The 23,373-nt window shown below is 38.6% G+C and overlaps 1 protein-coding gene across 1 annotated transcript in view; it reads right to left on the bottom strand.

The window, feature by feature from the left end:
• Positions 1 to 23,373, bottom strand: part of LOC133528945 (RRP12-like protein) — a 32,837-nt gene that overhangs the window by 5,624 nt on the left and 3,840 nt on the right. Inside the window, exons 5-16 of the mRNA XM_061866461.1 lie at positions 22,883 to 22,966; positions 21,531 to 21,683; positions 20,668 to 20,810; positions 19,662 to 19,754; positions 17,347 to 17,461; positions 16,565 to 16,726; positions 15,391 to 16,035; positions 13,732 to 14,201; positions 12,216 to 12,388; positions 10,264 to 10,475; positions 6,646 to 6,902; positions 4,982 to 5,205 (exon numbers count right to left, since the gene is read on the bottom strand). Coding sequence (XP_061722445.1) covers positions 4,982 to 5,205; positions 6,646 to 6,902; positions 10,264 to 10,475; positions 12,216 to 12,388; positions 13,732 to 14,201; positions 15,391 to 16,035; positions 16,565 to 16,726; positions 17,347 to 17,461; positions 19,662 to 19,754; positions 20,668 to 20,810; positions 21,531 to 21,683; positions 22,883 to 22,966 — 2,731 coding nt within the window. The remainder of the gene's footprint in view (positions 1 to 4,981; positions 5,206 to 6,645; positions 6,903 to 10,263; positions 10,476 to 12,215; positions 12,389 to 13,731; positions 14,202 to 15,390; positions 16,036 to 16,564; positions 16,727 to 17,346; positions 17,462 to 19,661; positions 19,755 to 20,667; positions 20,811 to 21,530; positions 21,684 to 22,882; positions 22,967 to 23,373) is intronic.

Genomic DNA, 23,373 nt, shown 5'->3' with positions numbered 1-23,373 from the left:
CAACACTATGAGTAAGGTCTAGTGTTATTTGGCTGCGATTTTCTGATAAACGCATTTTCACTTGAAATTACGTTAGGGTTTGCATTATTATTTTTGACCCGGATGAAGACCAAGTTCTCATGATGGAGTCAGGAGTTGGTCACCAGAACTAATAATCTACTAATTATAATCCCATCGTGTTTGGGCTCAAAAGATTTGCCCTGACGAACACCATCGATCTAGATGAGGTCCAGGGTCTCATGATGGAGTCAGGAGTTGGTCACTAGAACTCCTAATCTACTCATTATAATTCCATCGTGTTTGGGCTCAACAGAGTTGCCCTGACGAGCACCTTCAATCTAAATGAGGTCCAGGATCTCATGATGGAGTCAGGAGCTGGTCACCAGAACTCCTAGTCTATTCATCATAACTCCATCGTGTTTGGGCTCAAAAGATTTGCCCTGACGAGTACCATCGATCTAGATTAAGTCGAGGGTCTCATGATGGACTCAGTAGTTGGTCACCAGAACTCCTAATCTATTCATCATAATGGCAATTTGATGGTGCTTGTCGGAGTAAATCTATTGAGCACAAACACGATGGAGTTATGATAAATAGATTACGAGTTCTGGTGACAAACTCCTGACTCCATCATGAGACCCTGGACTTCATCTAGATCGATGGTACTCGTCAGGGCAAATCTTTTGAGCCCAAACACGATGGAATTATAATGAGTAGATCAGGAGTTCTAGTGACCAACTCCTGACTCCATCATGAGACCCTGGACTTTATCTAGATTGATGATGCTCGTCAGGGCAAATCTATTGAGCCCAAACACGATGAGGTTATGATGAGTAGTTTAGGAGTTCTGGTGACCAGCTCCTGACTCCATCATGAGACCCTGGACCTCATCTAGATTGATAGTGCTCGTCAGGGCAACTCTATTGAACCCAAACACGATGGAGTTATGATAAATAGATTACGAGTTCTGGTGACCAACTCCTGACTCCATCATGAGACCCTGGACTTCATCTAGATCGATGGTACTCGTCAGGGCAAATCTTTTGAGCCCAAACACGATGGAATTATAATGAGTAGATTAGGAGTTCTAGTGACCAACTCCTGACTCCATCATGAGACCCTGAACATCATCTAGATTGATGGTGCTCGTGAGGGCAAATCTATTGAGCCCAAACACGATGGAGTTATGATGAGTAGATTAGGAATTATGGTGACCAACTCCTGACTCCATCATGAGACCCTGGACTTCATCTAGATCGATGATACTCGTCAGGGCAAATCTTTTGAGCCCAAACACGATGGAATTATAATGAGTAGATTAGGAGTTCTGGTGACCAACTCCTGACTCCATCATGAGACCCTGGACTTCATCTAGATCGATGGTACTCGTCAGGGCAAATCTTTTGAGCTCAAACACGATGGAATTATAATGAGTAGATTAGGAGTTCTAGTGACCAACTCCTGACTCCATCATGAGACCCTGAACATCATCTAGATTGATGGTGCTCGTGAGGGCAAATCTATTGAGCCCAAACACGATGGAGTTATGATGAGTAGATTAGGAATTATGGTGACCAACTCCTGACTCCATCATGAGACCCTGGACTTCATCTAGATCGATGGTACTCGTCAGGGCAAATCTTTTGAGCCCAAACACGATGGAATTATAATGAGTAGATTAGGAGTTCTGGTGACCAACTCCTGACTCCATCATGAGACCCTGGACTTCATTTAGATCGATGGTACGCGTCAGGGCAAATCTATTGAGCTCAAATACGATGAAATTATAATGAGTAGATTAGGAGTTCTAGTGACCTACTCCTGACTCCATCATGAGACCTTGGCTAGTCACTATCATGGGTGCGTAGCCAACATGCCAATCGTTTACGATACGACAACGAAACACTACTCTCTCTCTATCGCACTAATATACGCAAACGATTGGTATTTTGGCTAGGCACTAAGCAAGTGTGTGGCCAACATGCCAATCGTTTACGATACGACAACGAAACACTATCTGTCTCTCTATCGCACTAATATACTTTATTTATACCTGCAGTCATTTACTAACTTCTTCATTTTCCATTGGTGTGAAAGAGACAGAATATAGAGCAAGGGTTATAGTACACTCTGTAGTCTGTACACTTAGTAGTAGTGTACATAAAAAAACTACTGTGCTTAAACAATAAAATAAAGAGTGCCCATATGATATCATATGACACTAAAATTAATGTTGCTTGAAATTATATTGAAAACTATCAAGATTATTCTAGTCTGCATTGAAACGCGCGTCGCGTTGCCGGCGCTCGCGTACCGAGCGCCAACGCCATCTATCGAGCGTTATTTCGTGAAATCGGAGAACGCTCCAAGGATTAAGGGCTCTTAATAGAGAAAGCGTAGATTTATAATTTTGAAGGTACAATTTGTTGGACTACATTTTTTATAAAGTTTTAATAATCAAGGGAATAAGTGTGTGTGTGTGTGTGTGTGTGTGTGTGTGTGTGTATTTGTGTGCGAAAATGAATCTGAAGACCAATGCATTAGCTGATGAAATAAACCGTTTTTTTTTTTTTTTTTTTAAATGATGTAGTAATATATGATGTAATAAATTAATATTAGACGACTCCAACTAATATGTTTTCAACGTCATTATAGCTTTTAGTTTTAATCCATATATTTAGTTTATTTAAACATTCTTTAGCACTTACGGGGTAAATATTTAACAACTTATTTATAAAATTATACAATTTAACCGACTGAGCTACATACTGCCTCTTTGCAAAAACAGATTTTGGTACAGGAGCTGTTATCACATCAGGTTTTCTTCGTTTAGATTTATTTTCGTCTGTTTCGGGTGTATATATGGTTTCTTTATGTCTTCGTAAAACTGCATTAATTATATATAACTTTCTAACTGAGAGCAGTTCCGAAATTTGGTAGAGCTCACAAAAACTGATGAAAGTGATGAAGGCGACGCTTTACGCGGTCATACTCTACATCAAGGCCAGTCGAGACGGGAACAATTTTTCGCCAATCTGATTAAACTACCTGATCAAATCAAGCCGTGCGGACGCAAACACCAATTTCGACCGCCGATTATGACCGATATTACCGATAAAATGGAGGTGCGGACGCAAGAATATCAATTTGTGACGCTAGTATTCGCGATCGCATTTTTTTTAATTTAGAGCGCTCAAATATCACCCTAAATCTAAAATTAACGATTATTTTGGAGATTGACGCCAATTTATTTTCTGATCAAATCCCGTCTGGACTGGTCTTTACTGTGGAAAGTTAATTTTCAACATTAACGTTTGAAAACCTAGTTAAAGAAATCGAGATGCGTCTGGTTGACGTAACTGGTGACCGAAGAGCCGCGGCTTCTTAACAAAACGTATCAGCATTGCGACACAACGTGGAAATGCTGCTCGCATCCTTGGTACAGTCAGCTGCAGAGAAAAGGTACCACCCTGCATAGAAGTTTGTATGAAAAGGTATTCAACGAATAGTATTGCCGACTGTACATTGTCTCAAGGGCCTATTTTAGATTTAAGCTAGTTACTAATAGCAATACCTCTGTATATATCCATTATGTCATATAAATAAAGTCATAATATTAACGCATAATGCACGGACCCGTTTAGTGTTGGTTAAGACGAGTCCTTTGAGTCCTGTGCTTTAAGACTCGACTCAGTTTCAGACTCTTATAATTAAGACGAAACTCGAGTTCTTTTCAACTTATTAGAGACCAGAGTCTTTTGTAGAGACTAAAGTCCTTTTCGGAGAACTTGTAATTTTATTACAAATAACTTCGAAATGCGTTGTCTTTATGTGAAATTCATGGATGTACATAACATAAATCATACAATAACGCCTATTTCCTTTACTGTTGTTTAGGAAAAACCTATAAAATTGTTGACTGAGTCTTTATTCGGAGACTCGAGTCCTTTTGAGTTGCGCTTAAAAGACTCAATAAAGGACTCGACTCGGGACTTAAAAGACTCAGAAGTTTTTTAAGCTCTGAGTCTCGTAAAAACAAGTCGAGTTCTTCAATTTAGACTCAAAAGACTTGAGTTCCTACCAACACTAGCCGTTTATTGTTTAACCATTTGAACGCCACGCATATTGTGTGCGGCACGTCACCGTTGCAATGCACGAAAGTTGATATTGGTCTGTAGCCTCACGTGCAGTTCACGACTTTGGTGGTCAAAGGATTGATATATTTTTAATTCATTACACAAATATTGAAAAACAGTACAAGCCAAAAGTTTGTACACTAATGGGCGGTCTTTTTTCAACGGACGAACTTTTCCCGATAATTTCGGATAGTAGAAGTATTGCAAAAAACTTATCCTTTGTATTTTAAACTTGAGATTGAAAAATATATCAGATATATATCTGAAAATCCCCTATAAAATCAAATAGCGTTATCTAGTGAGTTGAAACTTATCTACAAGCAATCTCACCAGGCAGCACCGATGCCACAGAGACACAAATACACACTTAAGATTTATAACATTCGTTTGTTCCGACGGGAGTATAAAACTTAACCGTAATCTATATATTGTTTATTGGGTTTTGTAATGAATGTAATGATGTATTGTTCATAGAGCAGTATAAAACTTAACACTTTGAACGAAACGCCTAACGTGTGCGCCGCGTAATCCTGAACCTTGTCGCAAAGCACGAAGATTGATATTGGCCTGTCAGTTGACGTCTTTGGCGATCAAAGGGTTAAATAGATAAACGCCATACCTGTAATCTTCCTAGACGCCAAAACATCAGCCAAGTCCACAATATTCTCCGGATCGTCCTGTATCCAGGCCAGACTCTTCTTGCCCTTGGCTTTAGGCCTCTCCTCTTCTACGAGTTCCATTTCCGATTCCGAGACTTTGAGGTTGACTCCGATAGTCTTAGACGTGCCGCGGATTGTCACATAACAAAACCATGGATGAATTAAGATATAAAACGACAAAGATACCTGTTATCTTCCTAGACGCCGAAACATCAGCCAAGTCCACAATATTCTCCGGATCGTCCTGTATCCAGGCCTGGCTCTTTTTGCCCTTGGCCTTAGTCTTGGTTTTAGGCCTCTCATCCTCTTCCATAAGCTCCATTTCAGAGTCCGAGTCCTTGAGGATGTCTTCGAGGGTCTTGGATGTGCCGCGGATTTCGTCGAGATCGTCTTCGGACTCGGCTTGATCCCTGGATGAAAATTTTATTTTAGGCACATATTTCAGTACTAGATTGTGGAAACAGGTATTAGTGGAAGCAGACATTTAGGGAATTAGACATCATGGACCAAACCGTATTCTGCTAATGAAAAGTTTGACAATAGTGACCTCTATACGGTGAGCGATAGAACGTACAACGCCGAGAGCACCGATAAGTCATTTTTCCTACTCGTCGACTTTAATGGTTGAATTAAGACTTCGTATGTAATCGCATACTTTTCACTATGGTGTTCCGACTCAACTATAAAGACTTCTTGCGAAACGTTTTAGTCAACTGTAATGAATACGACCAATCACGTGTCGCCAAAGGATAAAACAAAAGACATCAACGCGCTACTATTTAATGAATAAGAAGTGCGTTGATGTATTTTCTACAAATTTTGTTTAACTATAGTAGAAAAAGTATCATTTTAGTTGACTCGTAGAAAAAATATTGTATACAATAGTGATATAATCAAGCTTTTCAATCTCGTACCTCACTTAGGCAACTCAGCAAGCTTCAACTGAAAAGCTCTCTATTATAGCAGGATTGTACAAAATACTAATGGCGTACGCTGTCATAATGTTTAATCGAATAATAAGTAGTAAAATAAATATTTTGCATTAAGCAGAAACATCTGTACATGATGCTATTGATGACTGATGGAAAAACGCCCTGTCTTGGGCGCCATTCGAACTCGCGATATTGGATCACTAGCCCATGCCATGACATGATAGATGTCGCTAGGGGCGCCTCCCTAAGCTGCCTATGGTGGAAATATTCGCTGTCCTTGGCAGAGCAAGTGCTAATGATCCAGTGTCGCGAGTTCAAGTCTCACCTGAGATAGTGATTTTTTCCACTTTTAATTTATATCTAAGTAGTAAAATGTCGTTAAAATCAACTTAAAATTTCAACAGATTCTCGACTCCATGAAAAACACATTAATAAATAAATAATAAAAAATAAATTACGCCTGTCGTGTTCGTGAGAATTTAGACAGATAAAGGCTTTTTTTTTTGGGCTTTGTAATACCTTGAACCATTAATGTCTATGCGTGACTTTTTTTACGAGATTTTATTTAACTTGCCCTGTTAGTATGTATGGGACAAATCTTGCAAGTTAAATTTGACCCACTTCCCGGTTTCCGATGAAGTTGAAAATTTGCATACATATGTAAGTCGGGTGACAATGTAATATTATGGTACCATCAAGCTGACCTGATGATGAAGACAGGAGGTAGCCATAGGAACTCTGTGTGTGATAAAACAACGTAACCTTATTGTGTTTAGGGTTTTTAGAATTGTCTCGATGAGTATTAGTTGCCTGTGGAAAAAAAGTACAGGCAGCGATAAAAGCTTGTACCAATAATGAAATTTTTGCCAAAAACTTATTAGACACGTCAAATGGCGACCAAAAGGTTACTTTACTTACCTCTGACTATCCTTAGCCCTCTTCTTCCTATTATCCAGCTTCCTCAAATTCCTCAGCCGCCTGAACATGACCTCATCCTCCCGCGGAATCAGCTTCTCCACTGTATCGGCCCCATATTTCCTGATCATCCTGGTCAAGAAGTATCCTATTTCTAGACGGGAATGCCGCTTACAGTCTTCGGGCATGGAAGACAGGGTTTTAATGATGAGGGGGAGGGAACCTGCGAGGACGTCTGTTGGCAGGACTTTGGTGTATACCTGATATAAAAAATACTATGTTCAATACCCGCCAACTGTTCATCACACAGAACAAATTAATCGTTCTTTTTGGAAGTCTACTACCTAAATATGTCACCTGATTGATACCTCCGATAATAAAATCGGGTAAGTATTTTCGCTACGGTGGAACACCCGACACAAAACCCTCACACACGCAGTCACAAGCATACACGGGCACACACATGGCTGACCATTTTTAGGGTTCCGTAGCCAAATGGCAAAAAACGGAACCCTTATAGATTCGTCATGTCCGTCTGTCTGTCCGATTCTGTCACAGCCACTTTTTTCCGAAACTATAAGAGCTGTACTGTTCAAACTTAGTAAGTGGATGTATTCTATGAACCGCATTAAGATTTTCACACAAAAATAGAAAAAAAACAATAAATTTTGGGGGTTCCCCATACTTAGACCTGAAACTCAAAAAATCTTTTTTCATCAAACCCATACGTGTGGGGTATCTATGGATAGGTCTTCAAAAATGATATTGAGGTTTCTAATATCATTTTTTTCTAAAATGAATAGTTTGCGCGAGAGACAGTTCCAAAGTGGTAAAATGTGTGTCCCCCCCCCCCCCCGTAACTTCTAAAATAACAGAATGAAAAATCTAAAAAAATATATGATATACATTGCCATGTAAACTTCCACCGAAAATTGGTTTGAACGAGATCTAGTAAGTAGTTTTTTTTTAATACGTCATGAAATTAAAAAAAAATTTTTTTTTTTTCAACATACCCATACATGTGGGGTATCTATGGATAGGTCTTCAAAAATGATATTAAGGTTTCTAATATCATTTTTTTTCTAAACTGAATAGTTTGCGCGAGAGAACCTCCCAAAGTGAAAAAAAGTGTGTCCCCCCCCCCCTGTAACTTCTAAAATAACAGAATGAAAAATAAAAAAAAAATATATGATATACATTGCCATGTAAACTTCCACCGAAAATTGGTTTGAACGAGATCTAGTAAGTAGTTTTTTTTTAATACGTCATGAAATTAAAAAAAAAATTTTTTTTTCAACATACCCATACATGTGGGGTATCTAAGGATAGGTCTTCAAAAATGATATTAAGGTTTCTAATATCATTTTTTTCTAAACTGAATAGTTTGCGCGAGAGAACCTCCCAAAGTGAAAAAAAGTGTGTCCCCCCCCCTGTAACTTCTAAAATAACAGAATGAAAAATCTAAAAAAAATATATGATATACATTACGATGCAAACTTCTAACGAAAATTGGTTTGAACGAGATCTAGTGAGTAGTTTTTTTTAATAAGTCATAAAATTTAAAAAAAAATTTTTTTCGTCAAACCCATTCGTGTGGGGTATCTATGGATAGGTCTTCAAAAATGATATTTAGGTTCCTAATATTATTTTTTTTCTAAAGTGAATATTTTGCGCGAGAGACACTACCAAAGTGGTAAAATGTGTGTCCAAAGTGGTAAAATGTTGAACGAGATCTAGTAGTTTAAGTAGTTTTTTTTAATACGTCATAAAGGAACCCTTCTTGGGCGAGTCCGACTCGCACTTGGCCGCTTTTGTTATTTATTTTATTTTATTAATTTATAAAAAAAAATACACAGCATTACAGCGAACTAATACACTGTGAAATTTATAATAGACAGTATTTATACAACCTTGGTACATGATACAGTCTAGAAAGGAAAAACAGAACAAATGTAAGAAAGAAGACTAATACAAGACACCAGTTTGGCCTAGTGGATAGTGACCCTGCCTACGAAGCCGATGGTTCCGGGTTCAAATCCTGGTAAGGGCATTTATTCGTGTGATGAGCATGGATATTTGTTCCTGGGTCATGGGTGTTTTCTATGTATTTAAGTATTTATAAATATTTATATATTATATATATCGTTGCCTAAGTACCCTCAACACAAGCCTTATTGAGCTTACTGTGGGACTTAGTCAATTTGTGTAATAATGTTCTATAATATTTAAGACAGAAGATTCTCGCTTATCCATCGTCTCACAGAACTTCATACATTCTTTACACAGATCCATCCAACTATATGCAAATACATCACATTCCGGTGCTGATGCGAGGAGCGCGTTAATATATTGTAGGGCGCGGACAAGTGGTGATTTGCCATGGGACATAGTGCGTGTTTTAGGCACTGCTAGGTGACGACTTCGTGGTCGGACCATAAAGAATCAGCCTATATTACAGGTTATAGGTGCTCCGACTGGGCCTTTGTGAATATGTGCCGAGTATAAATCTACATTGAATCCGGTTTTGCTAATTGATCGATATCCCTTGCCTAAAATCGATGATTTAATGGTAAGCCTTAGCGGAGCGTGCTACTTTTCTAAAATAGATTTATCCCAATACTACGCAATAGCGCACGAAAGGGTTTTTTAAACTTGCAACCACAGATTCAGTGGTTTTAGAGCAAAACGTATATTTACTTTTTCTACTCCTCTACTGTTATCTGTCATTTATACAGTCATGAACACTATTATTGGATTTGAAGAACATACATAATAGGTTTGAAGAAAAACTTATATTGTCTATTCCTCATAACAGCACTTGTGCTTTAATAGTACATTACGATACAAGTGCGAAAAATAGGAAATTCAAAACGAGTGGCGATTAATTAAAACACGACCGAAGGGAGTGATTTAAATCGACACGAGTTGCGAATTACCTATTCGCACATGTATCGTACAACGTTTTACAGTACATATGGCCCTTTAAATGTTCGACATAGTAACGTAATATGCTAATTTTCGTACTAGTGCGGCAAAGTAGCACCATATGTACTGTAAAATCGATTAAACAATACTGCGATTAATGGCTACCAACCTAACAATATCTAAACTAATAATGTTCAAACTAAGTGCATTGCTGACAACTTACAAAAAACTATTTGGAATCACTTCAGTCTTGCAAGTTAGTTAAACGCGGTTTTTTTAAATGTCATCACCGTCTAGTGAACGTCAATTTAAAACAAAGTTCTACATTGTCAATGTTTTTCATTTTGACGTATCCCGCGCTTATAAAATTAATTTTGCCTTTTTATTTATAAGTCAGTACCTAGTCGTAAAACTATTGTATCCAACGTTGTATAAGTAGGTCAAAAAATACTCGTGGCGTATTCCTTTACAATGTGAGTCGGAGCCGCAGGCGTACGGGTACCCACGCCACTCGCCTTTTTGACCTTTCTTATACAACGGTTGCATAAAATACTATTTCTCATGCTGTTTTTTTTTTAATTACTGACGAACTCCTTGAACTTTCAGAAAACCTGGATGGTCTCGATCCGGTTCGAGTCATCTACTGGAGCAAGACCTGCAATTACTGTATGGAACGTACTATTATAGGACACTAACCTTCAAGAAACTCAAGGCGGCAGCGGCGACCTCCCGATTCCCTGACATGATTTGTGCTGCCGCCGTCTCCAGTAACTCTTGAACCATTTCCAAAGACATGTCCTCTGAGAGATGGAACAGGGCTGATGCTAGGGCTCTAAGGGTGGCGCTGACGATGCGGGGTAGAGGCGCCGTCAGACCAGAGAGAATTAGGTCTAGGAAGCTTCGCATTCCTGTGGAGAAAAATGTGATTATGTACCAAAGTATGAGGATCAGTCATCATACTGTAACCTGATGTCTATGTTTTAAAATGTTCATAGCAAGAAACCCTAGCATATAGCAGTTTACAAGTACTTTTAAAATCGATAAACAATTCAATAAAGTTGAACATTAATTTACATTTTCAAAAAATGTTTTCATGCTAAAATCTACAGTTTATAAATGATTTCATCATCATCATTTTAACCTCCAGTCGCCCACTGCTGAGCATAGGCCTCTCTTCGTGTACACCACTTATCCCGTTCCTGGGCTATTCTCATCCAGAAATGTCCCGCGATTTTCCGAATGTCATCCACCCAACGAGCCAACGGACGCCAGGCGCTTCTTTCATCCGAAAGCGGCCACCAATCCGTCAACATGTTGGTCCACCTGCCATCACTCTGCATGGCAACATGTCCCGCCCATTGACATATATCTAAGGACGGGCCTTACGGGCAATAAGAATGGGGCCAGTACAGTGGTGTCACGCACACGAATTTGAGCCAATCGTGGAGTCTAACGACACAACGCGATTGGTTAATAAGTTCGCATCGCGCGCGCGATTGGTCGCAACTAGTCTAACGGTACAACTCTCAGGAAGCAAAAAGACTAAAAGTCTGTAGTTTCATTGGATTTGAGTTTCTAAAAGATTGTAGGCATTGCAGCGCCATCTGCGTTAAGATTTGACCTGAAGACCTGTTTATCCTCATTATTGAAATATTGCTGTCCAGTTTAGAAGAATTAAGGAATAAAAATATCACATAGAGAAAAATAATCGACTCAGCCGATACTGAACTTAAATAGTTATTACATAAAGATAGTTTATTTTTAAAGTAGGCATATTACAAAGCTACGCCGGCTCCAACCCGAGAAGATTTACATCCCTCCTAAATTGTAGGAGGCTATCCCAATATGGGATCGGCAAGAAACTCGGCGGGACCCATCTTTTCAAAACATTACATCTTGTAATTAACATGCATAAAAGAAAGAATACAATCTAAATTAATATGTTGCTAATTACATCTCTATCTTCAATTATTCGTGAACAAGATGCAAGTAACTGCGTCGAAATATCAGAAACTCGAAAACAATACAAAAGGTAATCACGGCCCATCTTCCGGTCGATTTAAGTCTAGTGAAACTAACCGTGAAACATTCAAAACTATTACATTAACAATGTTTAGCTTTATTTGACGTTCCTAAGCGCATTGTAATATGCCTACTTGAAAAATAAACTATATTTATCTTTCAAAATTCAATATTCAAAAATTTATTCTGCAAGTTGGCCTCAAGGGCTCTTTTACAAGTCAATACAACATTTATAGTCACATCATATAGTGACATGAAAAATACATAACAACATTTATAAATACAACAGCCAATACCTGGGTAAACATTACATTATAATAATCTTAAAATAAATAATTACTACAATACAATAGAGATGTATAGTCTCTATGGTTAAAAACACATTAAATCTGGAGATGTAAAAGGTCCCCAATGTCAGAGTACTAATACTAATAAAATTTGGAGGTGTAAAGTCTCTCCAAGTGTCAAAATAAAATTTATACTAAATAAATAAACCGGGTCTGGACTGTTAAACTAGCAGTCCATAAACTAATGCTACATTCTGTACATAACTAGTATGTACCAAGTTTTAAGATTAAGATATTCTTCTCTTAAGATAATATTTAAAGTATTTATTGTATACTAACCTCCTTCTTGAGTTTTGAGTACGTCTCCAATACAATTGATAAGGTTGAATGCACACTGTCGACATTTCGAGTTGATATCTCTCGTGCAAATCACAGATTCAGCTATGGCGCTCTTTAGTAGCTTGCTTTCTGCGGTTAGGCCTGGTGATGAGTTGATTAGGTGCTCTATGCATCTGGGGATAGGGTTCAAAATTAATTGCAGTCGAAATTGCATTAAGGTTGGACATAAGAGGACGTCCAATATTTTTTTATATTGATTTATTACTTGACAGTCAAACGTCTAAAAACTGTTTTACACTTTTGATTTTCTACCTAGTAACTAGTTGGTATAATTATAAAGTTATTTAATTCAAAAATTTATTCTGCAAGTAGGCCTCAAGGGCTCTTTTACAAGAATGAATGAAGAAGAATGAATGATCTTAAAATAAATAATTACTACAATACAATAGATATGTATAGTCTCTATGGTTAAAAACATATTAAATCTGGAGATGTAAAAGGTCCCCAATGTCAATTTGATTTGCGTCTGCGTGTTATACATATTGTCTGTGTTATGTTTGTAGGGAATCTATTTTTTTTTTTAGATATAAGTCTGGACGCACCATTAAACACAAACCAAATAATTACCTGTAACTAGTGGTGGGTTGGAGCAACAGTAGTGGTAAAATATGGTGAAAATTGAACTAAATTTTATAAAAAACATATTATAATATGCAATATTTAAAACTCTAATACAACTTAACAAAGCAAATAAATGCAACTTTATACGTTAAAAAAAAATGCCAACATCCTTCTAATGAAAACAAACCGATTCAAAACTCGGAGAGGGTGGCAACTATGGTTAATACATTGCGGAATAGAATATGATTGCACGAAACTTATTTTAAAGTCCAGATGGGATGATCATATTGACCAATTTGATCAGAAACAAAATGGGCGTTAATCTCATCTGGCGTCCACTCGTACACAATTTAATCACCGGGATCAGTGGCGAGCAGTAGTGTTGGAGGCCAAGACACACTTTGGGTCGCTACGCCAGAGTAAGTAATTTTAGATTTCGAGCGCTCGAAAAATCAAATGCTCCTGAACGCGTATAATAGCGGTTGTCATTCTTGCGTCCGCACCTCCATTTGATCGGCCATAATCTTACAATCAATTTATGTGAAATATCCACCAATTTCATTTTTGCCTCCACACCATCTGATTTGATCAGACAATTAAATCAGAATGGGCGAAACGTAGTCCCGTCTGGACAGACCTTTACTTTTTTTATACCACGATGGCAAACAGGCATACGGCCCGCCTGATGGTAAGCAGTCACCGCAGCCCATGAACGCCTGCAACTCTAGAGGTGTTACATTCACGTTCCCGACCCTATAATATCCTGTACACTTTTTTTTTTGAAGTACCCTATACTGTAGACCCTCGGGAAAACCTTTATGTGTGTATATTACAGGTTTATAAATCACATAGGTCCTCAGCACAATAACAACAAAAAAAAAAGAAATAAAAATACCTTAATCTAGCAGCCTTGCTGCTATCCGCCACTTTACTCAACGAATTCATCAACAGCTTCCTAATCTTCTTACTATTACTCCTCAAAAACTCCTTACAACTCTCATTCTCACTCTTAAATATCTCCTCCAAAATCCTATACGCCTTCTTATGCTCCATCTCCACTAACTTAACCTTCTCTTTATATTTCAAAGTCGGTTTCTCTTCTGTATCTTCCTCCATGGCTTCTGTCTTTTGTTTTTTAGCTTTCTTATGTTTTTTAGGGTTTTCTAATACGGTTTCGCATAATGGGTATACCCATTTGTCGAATAGGAGTGCGATTTGGTCGTTGTTCTGGTATAGGACGAGGAGGCGGATGATATCGAGTATGGATTCTCGTTGGAAGTGGTTGTCTGTGGAAGTATCTAGCTGTTGGAGGGCGTTTTTGAAGAGTTCTTCTCGGAGCGATTGGTCACTTATTGTAAGGTATACCTGAAATAGATTCAAGTTGATAAAACATATTCGCTGGCTGAAGAAGCGCTGGTGGCCTAGCGGTAAGAGCATGTGACTTGCAATCAAACCCTGGCTCGTGCCTATGAGTTTTGCGGAACTTATGTACGAAATATCATTTGATATTTATCAATCGCTTTCGTTGAAGGAAAATAAATAATAAATATTAATGAATATTATAGGACATTATAACACAAATTGACTAAGTCCGACAGTAAGCTCAATAAGGCTTGTGTTGAGGGTACTTAGACAACGATATATATAATATATAAATATTTATAAATACTTAAGTACATAGAAAACACCCATGACTCAGGAACAAATATCCATGCTCATCACACGAATACATGCCCTTACCAGGATTTGAACCCGGGACCATCAACTTCGTAGGCAGGGTCACTACCCACTAGGCTAAGCCGGTCGTCATAAAATATCGTGAGGGAACCGATTTTTTTGAAAAAGCCGAAATAGCCCATTATTTTTAGTTATTTTATGCTCTTCACTCTTCACGCACTTAAAACCGTAAATCACAAACCAGTTATAGCCAAGGAGTACAGTTGTATAGCTAAGCACAGTAGCATTAGATATGATAAAGCAAAGATAATTTAAAATAGAGGTGGATTGCCAAAGTAAATTTTGAAGCCACAACAAATTTTATGGCGTCATCGCTCGAAAAAATGCCGCCATACCTTTGGCCTAACTCTGTTAGATGGCGCCACTTTTTGATATTTAACAAATGTAACAAATATCAATGAAAGAATAAGTATCAATGTCAAATGGCGTTGTAAAAGTTCTAATCATGTTCGAAAGATGACAGTAAATTAACAGTGGCTATAAAATTTAAATAAATAAATATTATAGGACATTATCACACAAATTCACTAAATCCCACAGTAAGCTCAATAAGGCTTGTGTTGAGGGTACTTAGACAACGATATATATAATATATAAATATTTATAAATACTTAAGTACATAGAAAACACGCATCACTCAGGAACAAATATCCGTCGTCACAAGAATAAAGGCCCTTGCCAAGATTTGAACCCGGGACCATCGGCTTCATAGGCAGGGTCACTACCCACTAGGACAAACCGGTCGTCCGGTAATTTACTTTGACAATCCACTTTTATTTCAAATTCCTTTTGGATAATTTTCTTACAATAAACTAACCTGTATCGTCTCCAAAGCTGCCAACCTCTGTCCCTCCGCCATACTGCCCTTCGCAGGCGACATATAAATATTCAACAATATCGGCAAATAATTCTTAGCAAACCTCCCCAATTCCGCCCTATCATCATCATCCGCATTCACAATCAACTTCCTCAAACCTTGCATCACAGGCAACCTGAATTCAGGGTTATCCTTCAAAACATTACCTAAAACCCTAGCCATGACCTTAAAGCAATCTTTAACGTCCTTAGGACTGTTACAGAAACTAGGCAATAAGGACCAAAATTGATTGCAAAGTAAATCGAAAGTATGTGAAAGGGCGATGTTTTTCTCTTGAACGCATTCTCTTGCCCGCTTTCTGCAGAATGTGGCCATTTCTAGAATGTCTGTAGCGAAGAATTTTAGGTTTGAGTGTGTTATTTTTTCTTTCAATACTGGTAGTAACCAGCTTCTGTCTAAGTTTATATTTTCTGGTCCGTTTCGTAAAGGTATGTGTGTGAGTACGAATTCTGGGCCGAGGGATTTGACCGCGCAGCCGGTGGCATGCTCAACTTCTCGTTCGTTGTGGAAGTTGTGGCTTTCCCGACGTTCGTTTAGTTTTTTGAGGAGGGGACCGAGGATGTAGACTACTTTGTCGTTTCCGATCTGTAAATTAATTAAAATATATCTTATTTACATGCTTTTTAGGGTTCCGTACCCAAAGGGTGAAACGGGACCCTATTACTAAGACTCCGTTGTCCGTCTGTCTGTCCGTCTGTTACCAGGTTCTCTAAACTCTCATGAACCGTGATAGATTTTCACAAATGATGTATTTCCTTTGCCGCTATAACAACAAATACTAAAAAGTACGGAACCCTCGGTGGGCGAGTCCCACTCGCACTTGTCCGGTTTTTTATTGTTTCGTAGCTAAAATGGCAAGACTGTTCTTGACTGTCCAAGACTTATCGTTTCATCATGTCATGTCCGTCTGTCTGTCTGTACTTTTGTGAACCGCTAATCATGTATAATATATTTATATGTTTGTACTAGGGATTCACAACCAGCGACAATAATAATCATGGCAAAATCGACATACAACGTGTCTACTCTACTAAAAAAATAATATTTTAAAAGTTAAATTAATACAAATAAATCATTAATAAATATATTTGAAACAGTATAATTTGTAAGTTACCTCGAAACAAACAGCAATAGTCATGATAACGTGCTTAATAGCTTGGTTAAAGGGATTGTCCAGGCCAGTGCCAATCATTTTGAAGATATTTTCCACGTGAGGCTTGTATTTGAGGAATAGCTCGGATTCTACTGCCGGCTTTACGCAGTCTTGAAGTATCGCCTGTGGAAAAAGTTTGTGGTTAGACGGGTCCACACAGAGCGAGAATACGCGCGAGGCAATTTCGGCAACGGACCGGCAGCTGACATCCACGAGGGTTCATCATACATAGCCGTTAACCGCTATACGAGTTTTCGCACGGGAGGCGATTGGTCATGGAAATCTGTTCCTGGCTCGCAGTCTACTATATCGATGTTACTGTCAACACCTAGATATTATTCAAAATAAATAAATATTATTGAACACCTACATTTAAAATCCATAAATATTATTTTGCTTTTTTTTTTTTTTCAATTTAAAATCAAAACAAAAAACAAATTAAAACTTGTATTATACTTTTTATTTTAAAATGGATTTCTTAGTATGATTATTTTGATCTTATGAGGCTCAATATAACGCCCGACCAGAAATATATGAACATTGTCAAGAGGGCGCTATTTATTCTCATGTATAGGGTGACAGTCCAGTTTAGTATGAAAAACTTAGTTACAATGAAATTCCGCAATATGGCGCGTGACCATATATTACAGGTCCGGCTTTAGTAATCGAGGACTTTTCCAGTGAGCACATGTATAAATATCGATTTTATATTGACAATAATATTTGTACAATGATAGCCTTACCTTGAGCGCATTGGTAGAGGCAGCATTGATTTCTGGCACATCTGACTGCCACAATTCTGTCACGCAAATAGTCACGAACGCAGGCAGATTAGGTATACACATGTTCAGGTCCAAACTGTAAACATAAAGAAACATTGCTATGAGTATTTGCAATTTTTAGGGTTCCGTAGCCAAATGGCAAAAAACGGAACCCTTATAGATTCGTCATGTCCGTCTGTCTGTCCGATTATGTCACAGCCACTTTTTTCCGAAACTATAAGAGCTATACTGTTCAAACTTGGTAAGTAGATGTATTCTATGAACCGCATTAAGATGTTTACACAAAAATAGAAAAAAAAAACAATAAATTTTGGGGGTTCCCCATACTTAGAACTGAAACTCAATACATCTTTTTTCATCAAACCCATACGTGTGGGGTATCTATGGATAGGTCTTTAAAAAGGATATTGAGGTTTCTAATATCATTTTTATCTAAACTGAATAGTTTGCGCGAGAGACACTTCCAAAGTGGTAAAATGTGTGTGTGTCCCCCCCTGTAACTTCTAAAATAACGGAATGAAAAATCTAAAAAAATATATGATATACATTACCATGCAAACTTCCAACGAAAACTGGTTTGAACCAGATCTAGTTTTTTTAGTACGTCATAAATGGTACGGAACCCTTCATGGGCTAGTCCGACTCGCACTTGGCCGCTTTTTTTTTATTCATGCCATGCTTCTCAGCCCCCTCCCCCCCAAATTTTCTTCATCTTGTGGTAATAGATGTTAAGAGAATAGAATAATTTTTATTCGTAAACACAAACAAGACACATTAAATTACATGATATAACAAAAACAAAGGAAGTATAAAGTGCCACGAAATGGCCTCATCTCAGCATGTTGCTGGTGGCTTCCAGCGCTGATCTTCCGATGAGACCATCAAGTGAGAAAAATCACGAAAGGTAACACACAAGAAAGAAAAAGACATAAAATAATATAGAGTGAATAAATTGAAAAATAGATAAAAGATAATGACTAAATTAAGTAAAGATTATTTATATATCAAGCATCGTAAACATAACACTGCATCGGTCCGGTCCAACCATACCTTGGCTGAACTTTACAGCTGCATACGTAACGTAATGTATTTATACTGTACTCGCGCAGCCAAACATCCGAATCCTTGCTGCATGACCACCGCCTCTTGTTATGTCATTTGGCGGGGTCGCCTTGAGAGTGAGATATTTTACATATACACATTGTATCCTTGCGACATGACCCCACCATCCCACCCCTATGATATAATGAATACTGCCCTAAGGTATTTGTACTGAACTCGCGCAGCATCCGAATCCTTGCTGCATGACCACCGCCCAGGTCAGCTCTTGTTCTGTCATTGGGCGGGGTCGCCTTGAGAGTGAGATATTTTACATATACACATTGTATCCTTGCGACATGACCCCACCATCCCACCCCTATGATATAACGAATACTGCCCTAAGGTATTTGTACTAAACTCGCGCAGCCAACTATCCGAATCCTTGCTGCATGACCACCGCCCAGGTCAGCTCTTGTTCTGTCATTCGGGGGGTCGCCTTGGTTGATTTTACATATACACATTGTATCCTTGCGACATGACCCCACCATCCCACCCCTATGATATAATGAATACTGCCCTAAGGTATTTGTACTAAACTCGCGCAGCCAACTATCCGAATCCTTGCTGCATGACCACCGCCCAGGTCAGCTCTTGTTCTGTCATTCGGGGGGTCGCCTTGGTTGATTTTACATATACACATTGTATCCTTGCGACATGACCCCACCATCCCACCCCTATGATATAATGAATACTGCCCTAAGGTATTTGTACTAAACTCGCGCAGCCAACTATCCGAATCCTTGCTGCATGACCACCGCCCAGGTCAGCTCTTGTTCTGTCATTCGGGGGGTCGCCTTGGTTGATTTTACATATACACATTGTATCCTTGCGACATGACCCCACCATCCCACCCCTATGATATAATGAATACTGCCCTAAGGTATTTGTACTAAACTCGCGCAGCCAACTATCCGAATCCTTGCTGCATGACCACCGCCCAGGTCAGCTCTTGTTCTGTCATTCGGGGGGTCGCCTTGGTTGATTTTACATATACACATTGTATCCTTGCGACATGACCCCACCATCCTACCCCTATGATAAAAAGAATACTGCTCTAAATTACTAAACACCTTGCAATCTTAGAAAAGCATCCATATTGCTACATGACGCCTAAGCACTTGTTGGGTGGCAGGGTCGCCATGAGAGTATTTATAAGGTATTTGCACTGTACTCACGCAGCCAAACATCCGTATCCTTGCTGCATGACCGCCGCCCAGGCCAGGACTTGTCCCGTGTCGTTCGCTGGAGGCCGGGCCGCCATCAGAGCTCTAATGAGGCAAATAAAAATATATTAGGCGGGTCCGCACAGAGCGGCGCGCGCGGTTTCCTCGCCTGAGCGCGCCGCCTCGGCCGAGGAACGCCTACACTGGCAGGTTTGTGCGTGAGGAAATCGCCTCGCGCGTATGCTCGCTCTGTGTGGTCCCGCCTAAAGATGTAATTTTTTGATAGGTAATTTCAGTAAAAACATTAAATAGTTTTTTTAATGTTTTTACTGAAATTAAAATTACGTTTTTACTGAAGTAGCAAAATTAAAATTCTGTCATATCAGACATTATTTAAAAATTTAATTTTTCAAGTGTTTGTAATGGCTTAACGAATTAACAATGATTTTTATTAACACGAAAAAGCTAAGAAAATTCCGCTCTCTAATGATGATAAAGGGTTGAAGTGAAGTACCAAATTTGTCTCACAAGCGTACCTAGAGTATTGACAGCGAAATATCATATGTATCAATACTTTTTATTGAACATTGAAAGAAATTATCTTGGTAACTACTGGGATTTTTTTTCCTCATCGTTGTCTCAGTAAAAGTTGAGAATCCCAAGCTGTTACCGGTGGTAACAACTTTGTGGTATTACAGGTTTATTTTATTTAATCGTATGGCGATATTGTCAAATAGGCAAAGATACATAAAAGATTATAAGGCAACATCCAGGTTATGCAGCCACTGCACAGTTTCGGGCGTCAGGTTGATGAGATCATCTGGTTTCCCCGGGTAGGCGCGGAGAGGACATCCCCGAATGATGAGCTCCATGGTTTGGTCTTCGATGCCACAATCACAAAGCGCGGAGTCGGTCCATCCCCATTTGTGACGGGAAAAGTTACATCGTCCGTGTCCAGTTCAGGTATTACAGGTAGGAATAATCCGTAAGGCGAGGAGTTCCTTAAGTCAAAAAATACCTGGTAAGTTGTGCCGCGAGACTTGCAGGCGCGTTAGAGGAGGCGGGCGGGGCCGCGAATAAGGCGTGCAGCGTGTGGAGACAGCATGTCTTGATGTACACGTTATTGTGAGTCATTAGCGATAGGATTGATTCGCAGACGGACTAAAAGAAAAATGAAAAATATAGGAGTAACTTACACAGCAAAGTAAATAAATAAATTAAAATTATGCAAATATTAAGTGAATTCGTGAGTCTTGACATATGTGATAACAATAAAAAAAGCGGCCAGGTGCGAGTCGGACTCGCCTATGAAGGGTTCCGTACCATTTATGACGTATTAAAAAAAAACTACTTACTAAATCAAGTTCAAACCAATTTTCGGTGGAAGTTTGCATGGTAATGTACATCATATTTTTTTTTTAGTTTTATCATTCTCTTATTTTAGAAGTTACAGGGGTGGGGGGGGGGACACATTTTACCACTTTGGAAGTGTCTCTAGCGCAAACTATTCAGTTTAGAAAAAAATTACCTACTTACCAAGTTTGAACAGTATTGGTTCTTATCTGTTTCGAAAAAAAAAGTGGCTGTGACATAAACGGACAGACAGACGGACATGACGAATCTATAAGGGTTCCGTTTTTTGCCATTTGGCTACGGAACCCTATAAACAGATGTAATCTTTATCGCGAGATTTCGCGTTGTAAGGTTATACACTGTATGACACCATACATAGGCTGTTCCACGAAATACTATACTTTTAACTTTTTTATGCTTAAATATGTCACATGTGTTGTCAAATTTGTTTAAAATGACCTGGATCTGGTAATAACAGATATGCTCCTAATGTGTACTTTATGTAGTCATAGATTAAGTAAGATATACCTTAATATACTCCTTGCTGAAGACAGGTAATACATCCCTTAGCATAGTGAGTGTGTGAAGCACAGTCCTGTGTCCGGACAATAGAGCTTCAGCCTGGATCTGGGACTGACAGAACTCCGCTACGCGGTTGGCAGCTGGATGCACTTTGGGGACCTAAAAGTAAATTTACAGTTAAGTACTTGTAAATAAGTAGTTTATAACGAGACTAAGGAATCCGAAGATTGCTGGTTCGAGCCGTGTCACGTAAGGCGACACGAAACAATAAGTTAAATGATAAGTAAATACATATTTATTTGCTTGTCTGAGCGTTTTTTTTTTTCATACCACGTCGGTGGCAAACAAGCATACGGCCCGCCTGATGGTAAGCAGTCACCGTAGCCTATGGACGCCTGCAACTCCAGAGGTGCTACATGCGCGTAGCTTGATACAATGACCTACTCCATTGCCTAGCAGTCGCATTATTGCTGGCCTATTACGCGAAATAATACTTAAAATGAGGCAATTTTTACACACGAGACAAGCAGTCATTGGTTGTATGGCAATCACTAAAAGCATCTGTCTGGCCACCGATAAGAAATCCACTAGCGGTAGAAAACTGAACAATTTAAAACTATCAGGATATTATCTGGATAATCCTATACAAGTCACAATCCAATATGGATAAAAAAAAATGGCTCTCATCTGTACTCACTTCTCGTTGATCGAGGATGGCAGAACCCCTGCGGCCGCGTACGCAACCAGAGCTTCGTAACCAGATGCGATCGAAAACTATTTCTGCCTTGTACGAAACCGGTTGCGATCAAAAACTAATTCCGTCTTACTAGTTATCAGTTACGATCGAACACTTTTCTTGGTTGTACGAAACCTTTCGACCGTTGATAAAGTCAACTAAGATTACATTTATACACCTTGTTATACAGTATAAGTACTGTACACGTTATATATCTAGTCAAAAATCAAAACACAAAAATTGTACCAGTTGATAATATTCAAATACTTTGTTGGCAAATATATATATATTTATTGTTATATTGAGTTTTGTTAAATCAATAGTTTCCAAAAAATGCACAGGATAAGAAATTATCATGAGTATCATGACAAAATATTTGAAAAAAAAACCTATAGCTAGATGGCCCAGTCATTGGTTTCGTATAAGAACGAGAAGTGTTCGTTCGTAACTGGTTACGGGTAAGACGAAATTAGTTTTTGATCGCAACCGGTTTCGTACAAGGCAGAAGTAGTTTTCGATCGCATCTGGTTACGAAGCTCTGGTTGCGTACGCGGCCGAAGGGGGCAGAACTTGTAATAAGTTCACTTTAAAATTATATCACTTCCACTATATCAACATTTACCTTTGTCTGGTCGTCATCAGTGGGAATCATGAAACAGCTCCCGCGTAGAATAGCTGTCACTGCGTGCTGCGCTGCTTTTCGTACCTGGGAACGTACACGATTTACTTAATTACAAACATTTTTCTTCCAAAGTTAAAAAGCCCGCTCATAAAATATACAAGCTTTAATTAAACTCCCCCCCTGGAGTAAAAAAATGGACTAGTGATTTTTAATTTAAATGTTGGACGGCTTAATCCATTAAAAATAGAAATGAATCCATTGAAAACCTATTGGGCATTTCTTAAAGTCACCTGCCACGAACTATTTCACAATTTGTTACACGACATCTCAAGCTGTTTCAATTCTAAAAGGATATGTGTCCAAAAAACTGTTTACTGTGTATTATCAGTAGTTTTTATGGAAAAGTTATAAAAAGAAAACATAAACTGGTTTCTCTCTCTCTATTTTTATCTTTGTTTTTTTTTTATATATGAAGGACAAGGAATAACCAT

Source organism: Cydia pomonella, chromosome 20 (assembly GCF_033807575.1).
Source record: "Cydia pomonella isolate Wapato2018A chromosome 20, ilCydPomo1, whole genome shotgun sequence".
Classification (NCBI taxonomy): Eukaryota; Metazoa; Arthropoda; class Insecta; order Lepidoptera; family Tortricidae; genus Cydia; species Cydia pomonella.
The sequence above is the reverse complement of the archived record's forward strand: the minus strand, read 5'-3'. Positions and strand labels throughout refer to the sequence as shown.